General features: G+C 39.8%; 2 protein-coding genes across 2 annotated transcripts in view; both read right to left on the bottom strand.

Annotated features, from left to right (window-relative positions):
* The window catches only part of LOC144661548 (uncharacterized), an 89,527-nt gene that overhangs the window by 51,738 nt on the left and 12,572 nt on the right, over window positions 1–25,217 (bottom strand). The gene's annotated exons all lie outside the window — the stretch shown is intronic.
* LOC144661513 (NACHT domain- and WD repeat-containing protein 1-like) lies at window positions 211–23,709 on the bottom strand. Its single transcript, XM_078522298.1, has 12 exons — window positions 23,531–23,709; window positions 22,036–22,213; window positions 20,925–21,487; window positions 19,259–19,436; window positions 18,500–18,859; window positions 17,349–17,659; window positions 7,371–7,546; window positions 6,682–7,008; window positions 5,757–6,105; window positions 4,687–5,183; window positions 2,771–3,590; window positions 211–2,231 (listed from the first exon to the last, which is right to left on the bottom strand). Exons 1-12 carry the CDS (start codon window positions 23,639–23,641, stop codon window positions 1,404–1,406), a joined length of 4,698 nt encoding a protein of 1,565 aa, XP_078378424.1. The 5' UTR covers window positions 23,642–23,709; the 3' UTR covers window positions 211–1,403.

Below are 25,217 nucleotides of genomic sequence, written 5' to 3'. Positions count from 1 at the left end.
TTATGATTTTACCGCTGACCAAGTTATGGTGTTCCATTGCATCGCGGGCTCAAGTTCTATTTTTTTCTTGTCAATGGTCAGTTACTTCAGATTTACAAAAAGGGCAAAGTAAATAAACGGGAAGCTCCGCTTTTATGCTTGTATTGTCCTGGACTTTGATGGTAGAGGGGACTCTGTTGATGAGGATCAGAAGACATTTGGGCACCACACATTTTTAATGCACTTTATTTAAAACACGTAACGAAACATTGCAATATAGTTTATGTACTAAATTTACACTACTTTACACAACTTATACCACATTTACTTATTTTTACAGCAAACACTGCATTAAACATAGAACGTTTTTCTTTTTCAACTTGCAATTACATTTTCTGGAAACCGCTCTTAATTACATCGTGCATTAGTGATTGATGGGAACTTTGCTGTAAGTTATTTTGTTAAAAAAGGATATAAAATGATAAGCTTATTCTTTTTTCGTAGTGGAAAGGGAGTGACCCAGCTACATTTTTTAATTTTATTGTTTCCAATAATTACATGCACAAGTGGAATCGACCAAAGCTACAAAATAATTGTAAACGCATATTTAAATAACATTTAAAACTCGTTATGCAACCGTTAAGTAAATTTCTTTAAAATTACGCAGATCAGAGCATCGCCATTTACTTAATATACTGTATTTCTCAATCAAACGCCCCCGGCGTTTATTTAAAACTTGGTCTGGTGGGCCCAACGTTTATTTGAAGCCGGCGTTGAATCGGGGCCCGGCGTTTATTAACGAAGTGAAACTTCTGTTATTTTTCAAGTTGATTCATTCTTACCCATCCTCCGATGCCTACTTACTTACGTACTTAGCTTGTGGCCCACATTTCTCCTCACGGGCTTAGTTCAACATATGGCAAGAAACTTGAAAATATAAATAAAAGTATACCATATAGGCCTTTCACTTTGTAAAGCACCATAATTTGCAAAACAGATGTGCAACTGCAGATCCTGTCCTAAATTCCCTTAACTTTCAGCAGTGGTACTTTTACCACATTGTATAAATTTTAATTGAGTATCCGTGAACTTGTGATCGAAATTCTAACCTCAGCGCCCATATCGGCATAATGAGTTGTACAATCCGTGAACATCCTTGGGACTTTTTTTTGCGAAAAATCTAACATAAGTATACAACAGTGTCGCCGACAAGTCACATTTTATGTAGTCTTTCAGAAACAGTGCCTTAAACTAACGACGCCAAAGTCATATTTTTAAATAACGTAGATCTACAGATCAAGCATTAAGAGCTTCAAACTGAGTCTGTTAGTAAGTAATAAGGCGTTCACTACTGTTTTTGTTTACACTCTCTTTAGATGCTTGCCAGTTAACCAGGTTCTTCATGTGTCAAAAGATACACGCCATCAGTTTATTTTCTCTATTTTGTTTACGTTACAAATCTGTAAGAGATACAGATAGCCAACGGCATCTCCTGCTGCAAGCAAATCGTGTTTGGTCGGGTGCCAAGCTAAGCCCCAGATCCCCGACGCTGCGTAGAACACTTGAATCTGCTGATGAGTGTCGCAGTCCCAGATGCGGATCGTTTGGTCCAAGGCTCCGCTCGCCAGGAACTTGTCATCGGGCGAAAAACTCACCATTCTGATCTCGGATTCGTGTCCTTTCATCTCGCATAGCTGCTTCCAGGTGCTGGTGTTCCACAGGCGCACCAACTGATCTTTTGAACACGTGGCTAGCAACTGTTCGTTGTGCGAAAACGTAGCACATGTTACCCAGTCAGGTTGCGTTACAGTGGCCACGTGCTTGAAGCTCTTGCTGTTCCATATTCGGGCTGAGTTGTCTTTGGAGCTGGTCAGGATGAACTTTCCCGAAGGCGAGAACTCTGTGTACTGGCAGATTTTCGTGTGCCCTTCCAAAATCAAGATCTGAGCTTTAGTTTCTAAATCCCAGACGATAGCGCCTTTCGTCTTCTCACCCACAGATACCAGCAGCTTGTCATCTGGGGAGAATCGTAGGCACCACGGCAGCATGGACTCGCCACAATCTAGGACAATCTTGTCCTCGCCAGTCTCACGATACCAGATTCGGATTTTGAGCTCGTCCCCACCACTGGCGATCAGTGTCGAGCCTCGTGAAAAAGTACAGGCGCGAACTCCACAGCCGTACGTTCGTATATGCTCATGTCCTTCGTAGATTCGGGACACCTCAAACGTCTCCACGTCCCAAACATAAACCTGAGAGGTGACAGAGCAATGGCATTTATGAATTAATATCAAGTATTTTTATCACCTAATGTACGCTCTCGAATTAGTTCAGAAACAAAACCTGGAGATCTTGAAAAGAGGTAAACACTGAAAAGATATGAAAACATACAGAATACTTGAATGTGGATATTTTGAACTAGCTATCGGTTTGTAGTTACAGTTTATAGTTTTGAAAAAGGTACTTCGCGGATTGGATCTGTAAAGAAGTTACTTATTTCCTCCGTCCCCTCCAATAAGTGAAAATAAAATAAATTAAAACAATAGCTGTAAAATAAGTAACTGCAAAAGAAACCCCTCGTTCCTCCTCCTTTCCCCGTCTCTTAAAACGCCGGTACTTCTTTGAAACTAGCTTTCGCACCCCACCCCAAACGCACACCAAAACTCCGACCAGATCTGTTCGATCCCCCCTTAAAAACATCACTGCCACCTAAATAAATGAACGGTCTCTGTAGCTAAAGAGGCGTCATGACATGGGAAGGGTTCAAATAAATTACTCCAAAATTTCTAACCTTGAAGTCATCTGAGGCAGAAGCAAGCCATTTCCCATCGTAAGAAAACGCCACACTCCAACAACGTTCAGAATGAAAACGCGTCGACGGGAGATTTTCCGTGATCCTTACGTCCCAAACGCGCACGGATTTATCACATGAGGCAGAAGCCAGTCGACTTCCGTCGTCAGTAAATGCCATATCGATCACCCAGTCGGAGTGACTACCAAGAGTCCTGGAACTACTGCTGACGAGCTCACCACTGACGTCATCAAAGGTTGCGTCAAAGAGGGTGACAGTGTGATGGGCCGAAGAGCCTGCAGCCAATCGAGTTCCGTGCGCAGTTCGGGCAAAGGCCACCGTTGATGCGTCGTTCGGGAGATTAAACGTGCAAATCTTCACACCAGTCTTCACGTCCCACAAGATAACGTCACTGTCGACGCCTGCGGAAGCGAGGTATTTTCCATCGGGAGAGAAGCACACTGACCAAACAAGGGATTTGTAGTCCAGATCTCGCAGACCTTCCAGGGTGTCTTTGTCCTGAAAGTCTGGATTATCATCTCGTTTGTGGCCCTGTAAGGTTATTCTTACGGAGCACTCCTTAAGGTCCCATAAGAACAGCTCCAGATTATCTCCGCATGAGGCTCCAACTGAGTCATCAAGAGGCGACCAAGCGCACGACACAGGGTAATGTTTGTGTCCCGCCAAAAGAGTTTTCAGGTTGTCACCAGTGTTTAGGTCCCACAGTTTGAGGGTGTTATCTTTGGAAGTCGACAGCAGTTTATCCCCGCTTTTGGAAAAGGCGATGCACGTCACTCTATCTTCATGTCCTTTCAGTGCCCTTCAAAGATAACAAAAACACTGTATATTATGCTCTTCACTAAATCTATTTCCATATAATCCGGCGGCTAATAAGCTCGAAATTTTAGTTCAATTGTGCACTTTTTGATACAAGCATGAAAGTGGTCACCAACAAAATGAAAGTGGTCACCAACATAAGTTTTTTTCAGATATAGTGCCAATGAAATTTCGTGAAATATTTGTTTGTCCTGGTTTATAGATAAATACTATTGTGTCAGGAAATGATATCAAGTCGCACGTTCAAAATTAAGAATAAAATGCTGTAATTTAGACTGTTCACAGCCCTATATTTTCCTATTTTTCTTCTGTTAGCGAATGGTTCACCGATCGCGAGAGACCTGGACGCTAGCGCAAAACGAAAGACGCCAGGGAGCAGAGGGCGGGGAACGAAAAATCTTTTCCCATGAAATAACTTCCTAGTAAATTGATGATATCAAACAAATGGAAAAGAATGACAATTGTAAGGCTAATTTAAGGCATTCACATCTGTATTTATGAATAAAAATCTACAATAAAAGGTTTATAAAAGTACAAGAAGAAGTACTTCGTGGGAGAGGGGCCTCTCGGCTGAAACTTTCATTGCTGTTTACTAGCTGAAAATAGGAAATTGGCGTTGGCACTATATCAAGAATTGATCAGTATACGAATGCTTGTAATTCCGCAAAGTCTGGTGCTTGTATCAAAAATCGCACAATTCAGGAGCTAAGCCGCCGAACTAATATAGTATCTGTTTGTCTTTATAGCACAGTCCGCACACACGTGCCTCCGGACAAATTCGCTATGACAAGCATCTGACATTATAGACAGAAGTGGATGTTGTCTTGTCCGAGTTTACAGAAGGAATTTTGGAAGTTTCACTAAAAAAGTAATGTTTTATGTAATTTTTTAATTTAGTAGTCATATAGGCAATAATTATAGAAACTTATTCCCTTACTTCCCTGCGTTTCGCGATAGATTCAAAAGTCATGAAACGCCTATCGTGTGTAAACGTAAATCATACCTAAATTCAGGGATATATAATTACGTTGTGGTAAAACACAACACCAGTTTATTTACGTAAACATTACTCAACTAACCTACTACTTTCACTAGCTGGAAAGTTCCACAATCGGATAGTCTTGTCCGCAGAGGCAGATGCCATCACTGCACCATTTGGAGAACGCCTTACACACGTGACAGGTCCTTGATGAAATTCAAGTTGGGCTTGAAGCTCCCCTGTTTGACTGTCCCAAACTCGGATGGCCCCATCAGCTGATCCGGAAAACAAGGTCCTGTTGTCCTTCAAAAAACATGTGGAGAGAACGCTTTGCGAGTGACCACCGAGTTCAAGCTCGAAGGCTTCAGGGACCTGAGTCTTGTTCATCCACTCTATCCAACCCTCTGGGGTAGGGATGTTGTTGGGGTCAGGCTGTTTAAAGTTTAGACGGATCCTCTCTGCTTCCTTTGCAATCCAACCTTGTGGAGGGTACGTGGCGGCCTGTTGGTATGCAAGGATTGGTGACCGTCTTAAGATATGTATCTCCCTTCGTAAGAATCTCATGATATCTCGAAGATCCTTGGTGATATTGATTATCTAACGGAAAGAGATATTATCAAGTTAAATACATGCTCTATTAATTAATATATGCAGCATATAAATGTGCAAACAGTACCACTGTGGCGTCTGTTGACTAGCAGTTTGTTGAGGAGGCGGAAACTGTGTGGGAAGTGAGTTGAACCTAAACTTCAGTTAATTAACACATAATAGTAAAAGAAAGAAGTAACAGTTGATAGCGAAATCCTGTCTTCGAGAGAGGACTGGCCCCGCAGTGTTCGTCTCGAAGTTGTTTAAAAGTAACTTCTTGTAATTGTACCACGATGGCATAGCAACTTTTGGCGTACCCTCGACTACTCGCCCTATTTGAATTCCGACATGATATTTAAAATCGAAAACTAGACGATTGCTTTAACGACGATTTTCCAGAAAAAGAACTCGTTTTCCAGGCTTGTGTGTGTATCATTTATGTCCAAACTATGTGTGAGAAAGTTTGAGTATATTAAGAAACGAATAAGAAAACTAAATCTAGTACAGAGAATGAAGGCTGTAATGTCAATCAATATATTAGTTTGTTTCATTTGTTCAAGTATCGGCATTTTCCATTAGTACCTCAGGATCAGCTTGTTCATTGGCAGAGCAACTCATCACGGCCTTGGTTGTCTCTGCAAGCAGTTCATGTCCCATTCCCGCCATGCACTTTGCCTGGACAAACTTCAAATCTCCGAGAATGCTTCGCAGCCCATTGAAGTCGCGCGCTTCGAGTAGTGCAATGGGAAGCCGGTCAAGTTTCCTAAAGTTGAGCGCAACCGAGGAGTAGGCGTGGGGCTGAGCAGGGATGGCGCGTTCATTTCCATATTTTCCATGATACTCTCCGGAGAAGTACTTAGCAATGCTGCTGTGAGTTTCTCTGTGACGATCGCCATTGAGATATCTTTCTCTTGCCACCTCCAAGAACTGCCTGCAACCAAATCATCGGCCAGTTTTAGTTATTGCGGGATTTTGAAATTACGTTGGTCCTTGCCACGTCAGTGTTATACGAATTTAGTCAATAGCAGACTGCATTAAACACAAATTAAATGATAGCATGGATAGTGAAAATTTACAGTAAGCAAAGAAACTGAACAAACAAACAAAGTAACGTAACAATCGACCCACCAACCGTCTAGCAAGCGAGCGGGCGAGCTAGTGGACGAACGAACGAAAGGACGAACGGACGGATGGACGAACGAACGAACGAACGAACGAACGAACGAACGAACGAATGAACGAACGAACTGATGAATAAAGTAAATGACAGAGATTGCTGCTTCATTAATTCGACGATGGTTCTTTTCCAAGTCTATAATGGGACCGCACCACATTTCCACGGTACTCGGTCTTCTGAGCCATGTGTTCACTGAATCATTTGATCTAAAAGACGCTCCAAGGGACCATAAACGCTATCCTAAATTGAATTAGCTTAGGAGTAGAAAAACAAAAAACAAGGCAAAGACAGCGGCAAATTAATTCTTGTTTAGACGAAATGAAGGATTACCTGTGATACAGTGCCAGCAGTGACACGCCGTACGCTCCTCTCTCCACTAAGAAAGGACCGAGATCGTACTTTAGACGAGCTAGCATTAGCGCTGGTAGGCGGCGTTTCGGCGGGTCATGCCCATGACGGTCAAGCACATCTTTTAAGAGTTCCTCGTCGCAACTCAAAATATTAAGAATTTCGTCTGAATTCATTCCATCGGGTCTGGTAGCTAGCAGCCCTACGACTCGTCCCACGAACATCTCACCGTGGTATTTTTCAAAGCCCTGGTACAGAGTGTGTATCATCCCGGTGACGTCAGGTTCAAGGGTGATGTCAGTGGTTTCTCTGTTAAAGAAAGATTCAAGCAAGATTAAAATTTATTTGCAACCGTAATTGCCTTATAACACTGACGAGAAAAACAAAGAACAAATCGCTGTGATTTGTCAGTTATTACTTATGTTATTAATAGTAATGGTTAAGCTTTATTGGTTAATTAGTAGAAATGGCGCTATATAAATAAAGTTCATCATCATCATCATTATCATCATCATCATAGAAAGAAGCGACTAGACTGCAGTTAGCACTCCATCGCCACTGTTTTAAGCTTAAATTGGCTCGACAGTAAAAAGAAGCGGTTGAAACATTACTTTACAGGTGCATGCAATTGCACTATAAGTCTTGAATTAAAAAAAAAAAGGAAAACTCACTTGTAAGAAGGCCATGAGCTGCATTTGATGAACAGTAACCGCAAGTACAGTGGTAATGGACAGCGGTAAAATGCCTCTAAAACTTGCGCCCTTTGTTTTTCAGTCAACTTCCTGTTTACGGATTTAAGCCAAGCATCCAAGATGACATGACCATCATGCACTTCAAGCCGTTTTACCTATAATCAGAAGAATACATCAATTTGTTGTGTTAGTTTACGTTTATTCACTGACAAAGATCTGATGTATAATTCAATTGAAATATTATGTTTCATTTAGTTAATAACACTGGTATGCTTGAAAAAAAAATTCCGACTGCTCCAAACAGCAGTCGAATCCATAACCTTCCGATTAGTACTTTGGACGCTCTTCCACTCAGTCTGGGCCGGGTAATAAGTGCTGGTTTGGCAAATCTATGTTGGAGCATTTGAAGAATTTCCAAGTTATTTTATCCAATCAAAAACCAGCGCGAACTCCGAAAGTGATCGCGCGAACAAACACGTCACGTTGCTCAGCAACTTCAGGGATAAACTCCGCGGGCTCAATACTATCTCGCAGGCAACATTTCGTCACCAACTGGTACTTTTTCCTTGATTAAAATGAGCGATAGGAGTTTTGTGGTGGTGAGGCCATTACTCTAGGTTCATGTGACAAACCTCGTGCATACTGCTAGTGATGTTTTTGCGTGATGAAGTATATTTTAGCGGAGCTCCTCAGCGCGCGCCAGCGCGCGGAGCGGAGCACCATGGGTAATGCGGGTACGAGAGAATTGATGTAAACCCAGGAGGCCGAAAAAATTTGGTGCGTACGCCCGCCGCGCCTACAGACTCTCGGGGAGGGGGACGGGAGTCCCAAGGCAACCCAAGCAGAGGGGGTAGGGGAGACAATCTTCTGCCTCCTTCGTTAACCAGAAATGAGTGAGGTAATCGACTAAGATCTTTGATATTGGACATCCATTTTATGGTCAATTGACAGCTGTCAAAACAACGTATCCGCTGGCCAGTATCACATGACCATATCGCGGGCTCAGGTTTAGAACTGGTCAAGGTCGCGTGTTTTTGTGAAGTTGACCGCCGACCAAGTGATAGCATTGCTATTGGTCCGCGGGCGCAAGTACTTTTCCATGGTCAGTCCATTTAGATTTACATGAAGGACAAAGTGAACAACCCGGTCAGTTTGAAAGCTGAACGAAGCACAAGGAGAAACCGAGCAGGAAAAAGAAATGTCTACGTAAATATTTCTCGGTCTACCCCGTCTAAAGGCTTCACACATCATGGAAGTTATGGCAAACGATAAGGGCTTACGGGGAGATCCGAAAAAATGGCACAGGTGGAGAGCGAGCGAGTTTCTACCGTTTCGGCGGCTGACCAGCTCAAGTAATTGAGCTAAACGCAATTAACTGAAGTGAAGGAAAAAAGAAGTGTCAATAGATACACGGATGGAAAAGGCTGAAATAGACCTGCGCAGATAATTCAAAGGTCGGTGGTGCTGGAGTAAGTTATAATTTATAGCTTACACATGTACTACGCGGTTGGATAATAATACGAAAAACTGCGGCCGCTTCGCCTCCGATTAATTCATGAGCTGGTTGAAAGCTTTGCCCTGCTGAATTGCTGTGAATTGACAAGCATTCTCCGACTTCAAATATGAGGTAACAAACTTTGACTTTACTGAATACACTAAGTCCATGTTTTTTGTGAAAATCTGTAATTATATGCTTACACATGTACTACGCGGTTGGATAATAATACGAACAAGCAGCTATTTCAAAAAGAAATAGTGTTTCGTTTCCAGATTGCGGATGGGTTTGTGGTTTACTTTAATTTGGAGAAGGTCCTAGTGTATGTTGAATTTGCCGAATTTATGCACGAGTGAAGAATGAAAAGAAGAACTTCATATTCAGTAGTAATTTAAATTCCCATTTAACACCTACTGTCCATTTTATGTAAAGGAGACATAAACTACGTCCTGCTGCAGTTTGGCTTTCAAGAGTTCAAGTAACACATAAATATTTCTCTTTATAGAAATAGCATGTGTCTTTCTCTCCAAATTAAGTTAAGTGAAGGGAGCTTGCCTTTGTCGTTTTCAATCATCCAGTGAAAATTAAAATGATTTTTTATTTCTGCAGAACACTTTTTTGCTTAAAATGGCACCTTTTAGCATAACTTTGAATGTAACATGAATGGAAAAATAACTTACAGAAAATATTTAAATATATTCCTATCAATGTGAGGAAACATCAAATCACAAGAGTAAAATGCACGATCAGAGTAATGCAACTGATTTAAATGGTTTATTTTTTGAAACAAACAATCCAAAATAAATCAGTTCCATAAATAAAGTGTTTTGTGACTACTGATCTCTGATAAAATGAAAAACAACACTTTAATCGTAGATGAAATTATTACCTTTTGACAAAAAGCTTGAGGTATATACTTCTCTGAGTTGATCACATGCTCAAATCAAATAAATGCCAAATTCAAAACAAACCAAAACCCTGGTCGAAAAGAACAGAGATAAGCACACTGCTTCGAAGCCATTTCTTCAAAATCAAATTCGGGGGAGGAAGCGGAATCATTGGACTTTGGATATTCATGATTCCTGTCTTATTTTACCTCAATGATTCATGATTCATTTATAAATTTTATTCGATATTCATGATTCATTTTTCATTTTTTTCATCCAGTTTTCAAAATAACGTGTTACCAGTTTCTGTTGTTTTTCGCTTACAAGCTGGTTGCCGGTTCCCTGCTAGCAGAATTTCCCGAATGAAGATTCTTCTGGTACAGAATTATGCCGGAAACCCGGTTGTAAAGTATTTTTAGTTGTCAAATTATTTCTAAATATTCACTGTGTGTAACATTCTCGATCACTGTAAAGTTAGAAAAAAAAAAAAAAATAAGGGATGAAGATGTGACGCCAAGGGCACATTCGTGATTTCACTGCTTTCCTATAGGGGGGTCTGGGAGCATGGTCCCCCAGAAAATTTTGAAAATTAGATGCTCAGAAATACGATTTCAGGCCATTTCTGGAGTATAGTTGTTAAGAATTTAGTAAAATGAGCCATCAGTTTTATTGTTGTTATATTCTATATTCACAAGCCTCCAATATTGATGGAAACATTCATTTGTTATTCATGATTCTTTTAGCCATCTCCGTTATTCATGATTCCAATATTTTAAACACAAAGATTCATGATTCCTACCAATTTTACAGCTATGATTCATGATTCATGATTCTGCTTCCACCCCCGAATCAAATGGCTGTTGTCACTTTACAAAGACACGTAAACAACCAGGGCAAATTAATGTAAAAAGCTACCATACACAGATTTTTAACCGGGATTTTTAATTAAGCAAAATTCAAGTTTAGAGAAAGTTTTATGTTATATGTTATACATGTATATAGTCATACCAGGATTGTATTTTGCTCGATCCGCGCTGCACGCTCTCCCGGCAAATACAAAATTATCTCCACAGAATAAGACACAGCCAAGTTGCTTCTGTTGTCAGTGTAACAGCCTTGCATTGGTAACACTGATAATAACGATTTGCATTTTTGGCGATACTGTGGAGTTTCGATCAGACCGCGATGGCTTTGAATAATCCAAATAATGTTTATATCATTAATTTAATCTCAGAAATCTGCTCCAGCAGTTGCAACGGTAGTTAATGTTGAGCGTTACATCAACTACGGAGACAAATTTAGTTCGACACGGCAGTTGCACACCTTGCTATACGATACTGTCCATACAAAATTTAAACTTTGAACAGAACTTGACTGTCTTCTTTTTCATTCTCAACTTTCCGTGTAGACTCGAATGTTTTTGCGACGCACGTGACACTGATCACGCAATTCCGGGTACATCCACGCGAGAACGCACGCAATTTTGCGTGTATTCGCGCTGTTTGTGACGTCGAAGATGCCGTGAATCTTCCTGTACAAATAGAATAGGGCAATCTCCCACATTTATACATTCCTCTGTTACATGAAATGAAATTAGCTTTGTAACTCACCTGCAAATATGCACTTCTCTTTGTAGCGCACTTAAGCTCTACCGTGCGAGCAAACACGAGATACGCCAAGTCATCCCGTTTTTCTTTGCGCTTGCAAACACTGGTTGGTCGAAATTTACTTCCGTTTCAGAATAATATTAAACGCTACGAGAGCTTTCTATAGTTTTCTTACAATACATCGCTTTAATCAAACTTAAAACCATTGCAGTCGTTAGATATTTCTGTTTGCAACGAATCTCAATATTTTTGGTCATGCTGAGGAATATATTTCCGATATTTGAAGAACATGTTTTTACGAAATTAATTGCCATCGGTCATACGAATTTACTTTGTGGTTACGACCGTTCTTGTGATTGGATAGCAGCTCCCCGTGCTAGCAAACACGACAAGTCATCCCGTTTTTGTTTGAGCTTGCAAACACTGATTGGTGGAAATTTACTTCCGTTACAGAAAATCGCTAGAATGTTTACTTAACAATTAAACGCTACGAGAGCTTCCTCTAGTTTTCTTACAATACATCGCTTTAATCAAACTTAAAACCATTACAGTCGTCAGATATTTCTGTTTGCAACGAATCTCAATATTTTTTGGTCATGCTGAGGAATATCTTTCCGATATTTGAAGAACATGTTTTTACGAAATTAATTGCCTTCGGTCAAACGTATTTACTTTGTGGTTACGACCGTTCTTCTGATTGGATAGTAGCCCCCACTGTGTAAATAGTTCACATCGAAGCCAAAATAATACCGTATCGTTTCTGAGGAAACGAAACAAAAACTGCGGCCGCTTCGCCTCCCGGGGGGGGGGGGGCACTTCCTATAAATGGGCTAGTGGGGATGTGCCGCTGGATGGGGTCGCATTTTCACGACTGGACTGACTATAATGGGGTCACACTTTTCCGGGATTTTGAGAGTACGAAAATCTGGCAAGTTGTGATTTATGAACGGAAATATTCGCCGAAAAAAATGTTACCGTATTTATTGCTGTTGTTCAATATTTGACAAACGGCTCCCAGAAAGTGACTAAGTTGGGGTCGTAAAAATTAAATTTACCCAAAAGTGACTAAGATGGGGTCTATAATTGGCCATAGAATATGACTATAATGGGGTAGGGGTTCTGAGAGGCCAGCGGCACATACCCAACAAAAATTTACCCAAGTACCCCCCCCCCGGGCTTCGCCTCCGATTAATTCATGAGCTGTTAATGACTTAATGTTTTTATTTAAACTCCCAGCTAAACTTAGTGTTTAGTTTTTTAATTCATCTATTTATTCTTATTTACTCGCTGTTGGAATTCGTTTGAACGAACTATTTTAGGGTCGTGGACGAATACGCTAAGAGATCGTTACGTTGCGAATTTCTTGCGTTGACACGTTTTTACCACACCGTAGCAGAAACAAAAAAAAAACTCAGTTTATTTCCACATAAAACTATCTTAGTTAATTATTTTGAGTAATTTTATAAAACACAATTGTTCGCTCTACTAGTAATTCATGCCATTTTAGACACTGTATGCAGCTGTGTATGCAAACTTACATTGACTATCACTATGACAGTGTTTAATGTGTATCTTTGCAATGGCAATGTTTTTTCTATACTTGTAAGTAAGTTAACAAGAAATCTCCAAGTAGAAAAGCTAAATATCCCATTGTAGGAAGGAAGGGTCACTACACTGAGTGTATAAACGAAAGAGGCTAATATTATTATATTTGATGAGATCCATTAAATAAGACAGAATTTTTTATAAATTCTTTTTATAAACAGGGCCATTAATTAGAGCTAGTGTGGTGGTTTTTAATAGATTATTATGTCAATCCTTAATTCTTTTAGGTAGTGTTATATTCTGCCATTAAGCCGCAATGAATGAAGAATACCTACTGGCTACAGTCAAGTTTTGTTGAACTTGGTATAGAATGCTCTGTGCAAAGTGGACAACAGCAAAGTAAATCAGGTATCTAGTTTATATTAGTTATAATTGAAATATGTTTTTATTCAGTTTCGTTCTTTTTTTACCCAGCTGCTTTAATCTGCATTTGGTTGCTGCTGATCTTCTTACTTTGTGAAATATTTGCATTCATTATTCAACTCCTCAATGGATGTTGCCTATTCACCGAGTTAGGATTTTGAGTTGGATTTCGAGTTAGGATTTTGAGTTGGATTTACGAGGGGGAAGAAAAAAATCAACCAAATCCAACTCGAAATCCTAACTCAAAAATCCAACTCGAAAATCCAACTTGAAATCAACACGAAATCCTTACTCGAAATCCAACTCGAAAATCCAACTCGTAATCCTAACTCAAAAATCCAACTCGAAAATCCAACTCGAAAATCCAACTCGAAATCCTAACTCGAAATCCTAACTCGGGAGTTAGTTTGTCTCTCTTCAATGACATTCAAAACAACTACAATGTATTAGTAGACAATTTAAATAATTAATATTTCATTTTCATGAAATGCCTAGATCTTGTACCAGAAAATATCTATACCCTATCCTCTCTGTGGAAGTTTAAATGGTTTGAATGTCACCTCCCCTCACAAACTCCTCACAAATTCCAATGTGTGGTTATGGCAGAAATCCATGGCCAGCTAATCCTCAGTGTATGAACCAGTGAAACAAGGCATCAAAGAGCCTCAAAACAACATGGAGCAGGAAAACAATAGCTTCAAAACAGACATTTTTCACAGGTTCTTATACCAAGGAGAACCCAAATATTCAGATCCATCCCATGTAAGGTCAATGGAAGTTCTAAAAGGGCTAGCGGGAGGGAGAGGGGGAGGGGGGTTGATTAAAGGCCAAACCTTTTAATTACCGGTAAGAGGGGGTGTTAGGGTTTGCAGTGATGCTTTGAGTTTATTAAAATATTTAGTTGACTTTGCAGTTATCAGTAAAAAAAATAGTCTGTGCTGATCCATCTCTGTTAAATATCTAATGGATCCTTTTGCATCCAGTGGTTTGGCTTCAGTTAAACAAGCTCAAGTTAAGTGTTTTGTTTTATAAATTATTGATATTGATGACAATTAATCAATTTTAATTTAATCTGTGGCATTTGACTTTTTTCAGGGTTAACATGAGTTGCAGAGTTTGCAGTGCCACAGACACAAAAACAGACAAGGACAAGGACATAAATAGAAAACAGGAAAGATTAAATCCAGCTCGATGTTCGGGTGTCGTCATGATGCTATTTAATTTTTAAGAGACTAGTAAATTACATGTAAATTAAAATCAAGAAAAGCTGCAAATAAGCAAAATTTAGATTTTAAATGTTAACCTATTTACAGTGTACTTCAGAAAACGACTTCTTGATTGACCTGTCACTTTCACATCTTGTTAGATGTAACAAGGGCATTATGAAGTGATCTTTTCAAAAATATGCAGCGAAAACAGTAACAGCAGAAATGGTGGTACTGTAGTTTAAAATCCCGGGGGGGGGGGGTACTCGAAAAAGTTTTGTACGGGGAGGCTCCGCCCGGAGATCCAACCCCTTACCCTTTTATATACCATTTTGATAGAAAAGGTACCCCTTTTATATACCTTTTATTGCAAAAAGGCACCCCTTTCATATACCTACGCGACATCACATTTACCTAAAACGGGAAGTTTTCTTGTCATTTTTATGTAGCGCTTAATAAATTAAGACGATACAGCCAAAAGTTGCGTCTGCTCAAAATATTTAATGTAAAGGCCTTTTAAAATATCATTATGGCAGATTTCCCTACCCTTTCGTATACCTAAATTTGTGAAATCCCTACCCTTTTATATACCTGAAGCCTGAAAAAGGTACCCCTTTCGGGCGGAGCCTCCCTGTATAGGCCATTATAGGGAGTACCCCCCCCCCCCCCGGGTTTAAAATTGCTATTTTCAATGTTTTGACTGGTAAGAAACCACATGTGACCAAGCTAAAATCTGTTTGGCCAGTTAACATGACCTGCAAGTGTCCAAATGTTTTGAGCCCTCAACTACACAGGACTTACATGTAGTTGTCTAATTATATGATAAGATCTTTGGTTGACTTTGGGGGAGGTAGTGGAGTTACAAAGCAATGTAATTATTTGAATTTGGATTAGTTATGCTGAAACTGGTGGTACTGTAATTCTAAAGTATAGGTGAGTTTAAAACCGTTATTGCAAGCAATATGCATTACCAATTTCATTCTTATGTATTGTATGCTGTGTACAATTTATAAGAACAGCTATATTTTTAAAATAAGTGAAATATTCTAAAGCCAGATAAAATTTGCAGTATCCATAAGGTACCATGTAGCAACCAAATTGTGACTCACTTGCTTACTTTGTGAACTCCATGACAAATGGGCAACATGACTCCATAAAGATGTGGACAATAATACAAACAAATTTTTAAAAGAGTAGTCAAAGTATTGATGTTATATTTTTTCTTGCATAGTTTTATACACAAGCAGACATGATTCTATTTTTTTCTGGGTAATCAAATAACAAAACTGAGTTTGAGACTCGCAAACAATATTCTAGCTTCCCAGAATTTTTGCTTTTTTTCTGTAAGTGAAGTGAAACCCCTTAAGAGGAAGGGGAGTCAAAAGACATGTAAAAGTGAACAAGGTGCTATCTTCTTCTTTTCTTTTTTTTTTTTTTTTTTGGGGGGGGGGGGGGTGGGGTTGGGGATGGGGTGACCCTGTTCGGTGGAATGACAGAATGTCACTTCTTTGTTTCCGGAGTTAGGTTCACCCCTGTTTGCTCGCAGTTAGCTTTATTCATCTGGTTTGCTTGCGGTTAGCTTTCACTCTAGTTTGCTTGTGGTTAGCTTTCACTCCGGTTTGCTTGGAGTTAGCTTGGTTTGGGCAACATGCTGTAAACCATTAGCTATAACCTCTGCCATTTCCATTCAAAATTAAAATATAGGCAAATAGTGAAAATGAAAATGAATAAATGAGTGAATGAAAAAAATTAAAATCAACCTTATTATAAATGTAGATGTTTGTTATTTCCTTTATACTCTAAATGTAAAGTGATTTTTTCTTTCTTTTAAAGCTGGTAAAGCAACAACAAAAATGCCTAATTTGCCATGTGATATGCCTATCTACCCCGACATGCAGCCCTACTCCTCCCTCCTTTTTTTCTACATGAAGGTAACATAATTGCCCGTTTTGCAACATAATTTCCCATCCAGACTTCTTTATGATAATGCTTTCGGTGGAATTATAACATTTTGATTGATTTTGTTTGTTCTCTTATTTGGTGTTGCTGTACACGGTACCCGGAGGGGGGATGGTACTCCCATATAAGAGCTATACGGGTATGTGCTGCTCAACATGGTATGCTTTTTGTCTCTCCGACTCTGAAACAGGGTATACAAATCACCCTTTTGACTCTGGAACAGGGTTGATTGTTTTCCCAGAATCCTGATTAAACACTATCAAGTATATAGCTATGAAACTCCGCTCCTTTCAAGTCAAGTGAGAGCTTTGTGATGTACGGTAGTGTTTTTATATCTATCTTCATATATTTCCATTGTGGATATTGCTGGAACAGGGTACCTACTTTGCAGTGTTTGTCTGGAACAGGGTCGCAAATTGAACCTTTTGTCTCTGGAACAGGTCCAGAGTCTCAGCAACTCAACGGCACACCCCCATAGTAAATTTTAGGGAGTACCCCCCCCCCCCCCCGGACACGGTAAAAAAGAAATAAGGAAAAAATATTAATTATTATTTATTAAAAAAATAAAACGAATATAAAATTCTTAGCCTTAAAGTTTTACAATGGCCAGAATTCAGAGTTCAATAAAGTGCAAAATAATTAACTGGGGAGCTCCGCTTTTAGGCTTGCCTAAATTTATATATTAGTCCGGGGATTAAAGTGAAAGGTGATGTTTCTTTGGTATTGAAACGAAACAGGCATACTTGTAAAATAATAGTAATTCGGACGCTCTACCAGTGAGCTTTAGGGAGTACGTGGTGGCTAGGCCATTAATTTAGGTTCATTAATTTATTTACCTGCAAAAACTGAACAGCTGGAAATGTCTTCAAACACTCCATACACCCTCCCTCATCAGGCAGAGTTGACACTATCATGCACGCATGTGCGGGTAGCTTGCGAGGAAGCCATTTTAAGAAGCGCCTTGCACCATATTCGTCAGTTAGCTGATCAAGGGAGTCGATCACTATACACAGCGGTCGCTCTTTGGAGGCGTGGGCCATTAACGCAGGAAAAACCTCGCACAGGCTTTCGTAGTCTTCTGGAACCTCTTCGTTAATTTGGTAAACACGTTTTAGTTGTTTACAGAGACTCTCTGTCAAGGATCGACCTGGGAGAGGGATTGAAATAAAGGATTAATACCATGTCTATCCTCTGAGGCGCTGTGGCCAACTGGCTAGTGCGCTGGACTTAGCGGTCCGGGTTTGAGCCGTGGCTGGGATCACTGCGTTGTGTTCTTGGATAAGCATTTTACTCTCACGTTACTAGTCTCCACCTTGGTGTATATAGGGGAGAGGGGGTACCCCTGCGATTGACTATAATCCCTTCCAGGGGGAGTGGTCGCTTCATGCTACAGACCCCAAGATAAGCCTTGGTGGCTATGGGAGACTTCTCCCAATGCAAACTCTACCTTCCTTTACCATATGCACTTGTGTAAACAATTTGAACAAGTTTAATCAAGTTAAACGTTTTGTTACTGTGGGCATAGAAAAAATGCATCGCACATCTTGCAGTTTAAATATACAGCATGAATTTAAAGAAAACGTACGCGAGGAACCGAAGCAATACATCTAGTAACGCATCAACTGTCTTAAAACATTTCACTTATTTGCGGGTACGTGGAAAATCGAAAGTGCTCGTCTACGGCACGTTCTTCGTGTACACATTCAAACATGCTCTTATAATGGAAAAGTCCCAATGGACAAAAGCCTAGCCTCTTGTAAGCAAACACTCTCAGTCATGGTCCCATTCACATAAAACGCTACATAGTTATTTCCCATAAGCAGGCACCTCTCCTACCAGTCCCACGTGAGCACATTTTGTGATCTAGAGGGTGTTCGTTAACGGCAAGTGTGACTGTATTTATTTTATATCATTGTAATACGCGTCTTTTGGCTCTTTAACGGGTTTTAAAAGTGTAAATGTCACGTGCAACTACTATTATACATACCAGTGGACGAATCTGGGGTAGTTCCACAAAACCGATACATTATGGCAAGATTCCTGTTCTCGCTTTTCTCTTCTATCTCCATGGCAACCTTTGCCATCAGTGACGTCTTACCAACTCCAGATTCACCATGAATCACTAAAGGCATTCCAGGATTAGACTCAGTCACATAATTGTGGACGTCCTTCAAAATCTTGTCGCGGCCTTTGAACAGGCGGGCGCGGTCGCTGCAAAAGAGAGCGTGACGCGTGACCTCCAGCTCAAGATCTTCCATTGATGGATTGCGAGAATCGAGCTTTTCCAAGTCTTTCCTTATGTTCTTTATATGGGACGACAGGAGGTCTTTAACTCGATTGCACATTTCTAAAAAAAAAATTGAAGAATGAAACATTATTCCGCGACTGACAGACAAACAGTTAGGTTGTGTATGTTGCTTGTGGTTGTTTGTTTAATTTGTTTGATTTCTTTTTTATTTAAAAAAGCTCATTTAGCTAAGTAATCGAAATATCATTTTTTTTATTATCAAAAATCTCTCACAGTAAATTAATACTGTAGGACGAACGAATAACATTCATTTACCCACCTTGGTAAAGTATTTGTTTCAATAGAAAACATTACAAGCGGTATCGTGAATCAAGTACAAGATCATCATAATTTTTGGTTATGTCGTCATCCACCATCTTGGATCTGCCATCTTGTATTTTCCTATTTCAAAACTGATACAACATTAATACAAAATGTAATTTCGCCCTCTTTGCCTACCTTCAAGGTAATCTGAGTGTTTTTCTTTTTGAAGTCCCTTGGGATGCCAATTCAAGTTATGGAATTGAAGTATTTGTCCTCCAGGGCCACTGTCCAGTACTTTTAGAATACGCCGTTCTTTTAATTCCTTCAACAGCTCGGAACACTCTGTGTCTATTTCTAACCTTTCCTCGTTTTCCTAAAACGTTATGAGCGTCTGTTTAGCACCGTTATGATAACAAAATGCGGAACGTTGATTGGCTTACTCATCTCGATTTTTTTGCTAATTAGATACCTATTTAATTCCCAAACGACATAATGATAAAGTGTGCATACGAGTCTCTTGTCATCCCGGAGCTTATCCCCGTTTACCTAGCATGAAACGAGTAGGAGTATTTATACTTGTCACTAGATGGGATGCTAGTACATCACAGGGTTATTCCCAGCATTAAATTCGCTGGTACCCATTTAAAGAGGGTCCTGAAGGGGGGGGGGGGGGGGGGGGGGTACCAAATCCCATTTCCCAGCCCAAATTTTACCCAAATCCCATTCCCAGCCCAAATTTTGCCCAAATCCCATTTCCCAGCCTATTTTTTGTCTAAATCCCAGTCCCAGCAGTGAAAATCCTAGTGCGTGGAAAATCTGGTCTCAAGCGCATTATGTCAGTGTTGTTTTGATTGTCTTAAATGTAGTCCACTCCCTGAACTTTCCCTTCGGTGCCCTCTATAGGGGATTAACCCAGGCGCAGGAGTGACAGTCCATAAATAACTTGCATGCGCATGCTCAGAAATCCGTCGTCCCGCCCTCCCCCATCCCCCCTTAAAATGGGGGGAAACCAAACCATATTCCACAGAACCTTTGGACATGCACGCGTACAGATGATAAATTCAAAAATTTAGTATTTGTAGATTTAGTACCTATTCTTTTTATTATGACTTTAGACAAAGGTTACAATTTTTCTTGCAGATTGCGCACTTTGGTTGCATAGTTGAATTTTTTATTTTAGCGAGCTATTTTTACCCTGGAGTGCACATTACATGTAAGAAATGCTACGCTTCTCTGTCGTTTTTGATTGGTTTGTTTTGAGCATTCACTTGTCTTGTAAAGAATTAGAAATTTTTAGTAGCTTTAACTAAAGCTATCAAGTTTTTATCTCTTACCTACCACTACCCAGACTGACAACAACTTGCTATCACTTCTTTTGAATATTTCCATTTGTGCCCATGCTCCATAGCTGTTCCGCTGAGTAACTTAATCAGTTACACGGAAATTGATCGCCACTTGATGGACACTCGTGCAGTGGAGTGGTTTTGTTTCAGAGTTTTCAGCGATTTAACTATTCTATGCCGGACTTAAAGAATATTACAGAGCGTAAAATATGTACCGGTATGTTTAGTCATTTACTGACACTCTTCCCATTCCCATTTTTTGCTTCTGAATCCCAGTCCCAGTGACCCAAATCCCATTTTCCCAGTGAAACAATAGGCAAATCCCAGTCAAAATGGGCAAATCCCAGTTCCCATTTTACCCCTTCAGGACCCTCATTTAAACACCCAGGTGAATAGAGAGAAGTGTCTTCCCAACGAACCAGGACCGCTCGATCAGGAGTCCAGCCACCAACCATTAAGCCACCATGCCACCCATTCCAATCTAAATTATAAAGTGTCGTTTTACTACTTGTTCTTACCTGCAGGTTAATAAACTTTCCGGCGGCCTCATCTGTTTCAGTTATGTGATCAAACCTGCGATCTATAACAAGAGTGCGATGGCGCGCGTTAGGATCCGAAACGACGCCCTTTTCTACCTCCATCTGTGTCATCGACACCATGTACTTTTGCTTCTTGTCCTCCTCTAGACCAGCTTTCTCTGCAGCAGACCACAGTTGATTCCTTATTTTCTTCACAACATCAAACCAATCAAGCCAGGCCTTTTTACTTTCGTCTTTATCGACCGAGTTAATGTGAAACATCGTCGAAATTGGCTGCAGTAGATAGCATGGCGGGACTGTGTTGTCATCGCGGCGATACCAAAACTTGATAGACTTGGTCAGCTCGTCGTCTGATTGGTCAATCCATTCAAGAAGCCTTTCAAATTCGTCAGCGTCGATTGATGAGGGTAGCGGTCTCGTACCATATCGGTCACCCAATATGGCGATGAACGTGTAACCAAGCGATTTATCCTGACAGCGTTTAATCTCTTCCATACAAATATCAAGGACGCGATGATCGTCCACGGATTCGTCACGAACACCTAAGGGCAGTAAAAATAATTGTTGATTTAAAGAAACCGTTAGGTCCATTGACACTGGCTCGTGCAACTTGCGTCTCAATTTAATTTAGAGGCCAGGTTGCGGGATTTTACACGAATTAGTGCTAACTGACACACTCCTAGGCAAGTCGCATGCAAAACTTTGTTGCAGCTCTGCCGAAGTGATTGCAAAAAGTGCAACTTGATTAATTCTATCAAGGGTTGATGATCTAAGAGAAAGATCTCTCTATATACGGGCTTTTCCTATAATCATTTCTTTAAATCTATTTTTAAACTCCAGTCCAAAACTGGGCTATTTAAGAATTAACGCTTCCTGATTGGTCAATTCGAGGTACGTAATCTACTGTTTGGCTTTCGACTGGCTGGAGTTTTGCGCGGTTGTGGGAGCGAGGTCGGGACAGCTAAACACACTCGTCACAGCTTTATTCTAGTGTATTAGACCTCAGGTATTAGGAGTTGTAACAACAGGAATTGCAAACAAACAATAAAACAAACAAGCAAACAAACAAACAAAAACAAAAAATGCTTACCCCATCTCAAGTCCACTACTTCGAGTGCAATGCCGAGCTTTTGACAATCCTCTCTGATTGGCTCAAACACTCTCTCCAGAAGACTGTTTCGGTCCTCTCTTGTATCAGTGAACGTTGAGCTCAGAAAGATACGGATAGTCTTTTGCCCCAGTCTAGGATCTTCTTTTAGGCTTGCAGCCTTAAAGCAGAATATTTTTATTTTTTTTATCACTTATCACTTATATAAAAACAGTGGTCTTCTCTGTTGTAAAAGATCTTTAACAGTTATCCTGCACCACAATTTTGAAAGCTTTCTTTTCATTCGATCTGATGGTCGCTTATTGCGTGACACTTGAGTTACAATAACGTCATATATTTATATCTATTTATGTCTGGAGCACACCCAGGATAAGTGAATCAATCTATCCAAGGGTTATTTTTATATACTTATCTGTATCATGTGTAAGCTTTGAAAAATCATGGAAACCAATGTGGCAGATTCAAGGAAATCACTACACTTTTAATGCCCGGCTCAACTTGGGTCGCAACTGCTGTCACTACGTGTAAGAACTCAACTAGCAATTCTATTCAAATATTCATAAACCCGTATTGGAAAAAAAAAATGATGTAATTTTTCTTTTTCCACGCTATATTTCTCATTCGTGTTATTTGTGCCAATGTGTCATATTAAGTAACTATAAAGTAAAATGATCTTTTCAAGTTGCCGACAAAATTTGTAACAGCTGATTGGAAAACTAGAGGCAACTGCAAATAGCTCATGCATCGCCCGCGATAATAAAGCGAAATTAGGGAAAGTTTAACCGGAAGTGAGTTTGTCAAAAACAATATCATTTGTTTTGACTGCAACATCTTCCGAGAATTAGTCAGGAACTAATTTTACTCACTGTAAATTGTGAATGAAATTCCGTTGTGTTGACACCGTCTTGAATGAATTTATCTCTTTACATGAATAATTCGGATTAGACGTCACAGAACAGGAAAATTAATTCTAAATAGAACTTTCGTGGAAAAATAAAACGAAAATTAATTAATTATAAAATAAACGTGCATAACAATAATGTTGAATGTACGTAAGGCAATCAGTTTTGAATACATTTGCCGCTTACAATAAACTCGTTGCTTAAAATTGTATTGGTTTTCTTACTTCGGTGGTAAATTTAACTTGCTTGCTTCGCCAACGCCAAATTAGTAATATCGATAGAAAATAAAATCTTCCTTGTCAGAGATCTGGGTACCAACTTTCACTTTAGAAATTTACATTTCCGCTTTCTTAGCTTGTGAGGTGGAGCGAAAACAAAAGCGGAAGTGACAAGTAATAACCTCGTGTTTTACAGACCACATTTAAAGCCAACAATTTAGTGCCTTTTTTAAAGGAACTACTTTTTACTTGTAATTAAGGTAAATTTCTATTTCGGCCAAGGAGTTTCGTTTGTAAATCAGAAATGAAATAATTTTAGCCGACGACAACACACGCGCGCTGCGCCCTGACGCTCACCTCAATTTTCTGTCTGTCTTCTGCTTTTTCTTCTGTACCCAACGAAATAGCCAGCGGGTAAAAGATGGGCGACCCACTCTGTTCTATTGAATGATTCCAATGAGAAGGCATGATATATATTGCTTCGTAAGTAAATAGTAGCAAATCTTTAGTTCGCGGTAGACAAAAGCATGTTCCCGTTGTACTTACATTTGCATAATGATTTCCCAGAATTGAACTGAAACTATTATACCCGTATTGGGGAATACTTTTTTAGAAAAGCTTTTTTTCATTGGTCATTTATAGCCTCGATTTCAGTTCAGTAGTTCCAGATCACTCTGGTGAAGGGAAACCGAAAACATTTTTGGACGGGATGAAATCAAAGGGGACAAAAAAAGAGAAATAAACATATCTCGTGCGTATAATGATATAGATATCATAGGGTGAAGTTTAAATTCTCATTCAGTACCTTTGCTCAAATTAATTAGTTATTTTATATAGCAGCAGTCCAGACAGCAGTTTGTTCGATGTGAACACGGTGGTAAGCATGTAGCCAGAAGAGTAACGCAACGATCAGAACGTTCTGTCACGCCAGCGACAAGGAATGACGAAGTGTCAAAACAACTTCAATGTCAAATAAACGCAGGCTCAATCGATTCGCCATGAAGAGATTTTCTCCCTCAATTGCCAGTTTATTTTCCCAAACTGGCAATAGGAAGTTTGAAATCTACCCCTTATGCTCAAACATTTTTACTTTTAGGCCCCGTTCCTGTCGGGTTTCTAATGTTCTCATGCGTGACGCACGTAACACAATATCCATAATAGTGGGCTAAACCAGGAAGAGACTTGATGAATGTTGGCCCTCATGAAAGTTTTCGTCAACTCTCATCGACTATTGTTAACTCGGGCCAAATGATAGGAAACTCTTATCGTTTCTTATGAAGAAGTGAGCAAGTTCAAAGTCAATGAAAACCCATGAGAGTCAATGAGATTGCCACATCCAATTCAGTTGGAGTGCCTGAAAGTTTCAGACCAAATGAGAGCGTGAGTTTGAACTCTGAGGTCCCATTAAGGGGGTGGGGGGTCCTAGTATCCCGCATCCCATTAATGTTTTGACTTAAATATCCCGCTTCCCATTTATTTTTGTAAAACTTTGAAGTTCGATATCCCCCAATCTCTTTTCTTAATATCCCGTATACATATATTTTTCTCTAAAATATCCCGCAACCCTATAACTTTTTCCCCAAATATCCCGTATCCCTAAAACCCATAATGGGGCCTCAACTCTCATCAACTCACACCCTCAATTGACCCAGGATTTAGAACTAGGAAAACAGGAGGATGATAGCACTACGTTTAAGTTCGAAATATTCTTGTTACCCACCAACTCGACATCCCACCATACAGTCGATGAGTTTCTTTCTTCTCCTTACCGCGAACTGCCTGACAATTTTATAACACTGTTAGGAGAAATCAGTCGCAGATTACTACATGAAAATTTAATTTGAGTTTGTTCAAGGTCACTGCTTGCGGTGGCCGTATACACATTAACAGGTGTTAAGTATTATTAAAAAATAAATGGATGATTTTGGAACTTATCTGGGCCAATGAATCGTCTGAATCATGAAACTTGCAGAAATAAATATTAATCGAGTGCTATCCTTGAAACTAACTTGTCTTTATTATGTTTTAAATTTTCAGTCTGTTC

The sequence above is a fragment of the Oculina patagonica genome, chromosome 7, assembly GCF_052425735.1.
Source record: "Oculina patagonica isolate OP01 chromosome 7, crgOcupat, whole genome shotgun sequence".
NCBI lineage: Eukaryota > Metazoa > Cnidaria > Anthozoa > Scleractinia > Oculinidae > Oculina > Oculina patagonica.
This window is presented reverse-complemented; position numbering and strand designations above follow the sequence as displayed.

Bases quoted from the DNA above. Each gene is read 5' to 3' on its own strand.
- LOC144661513 (XM_078522298.1), bottom strand. From the start codon at position 23,641: ATGCCTTCTCATTGGAATCATTCAATAGAACAGAGTGGGTCGCCCATC. The intron at 21,488-22,035 runs GTAAGCATTTTT...TACTGCCCTTAG, and splicing joins AGTAGTGGACTTGAGATGGG to GTGTTCGTGACGAATCCGTG. The intron at 5,184-5,756 runs GTACTAATGGAA...TCTTTCCGTTAG, and splicing joins ATGAACAAGCTGATCCTGAG to ATAATCAATATCACCAAGGA.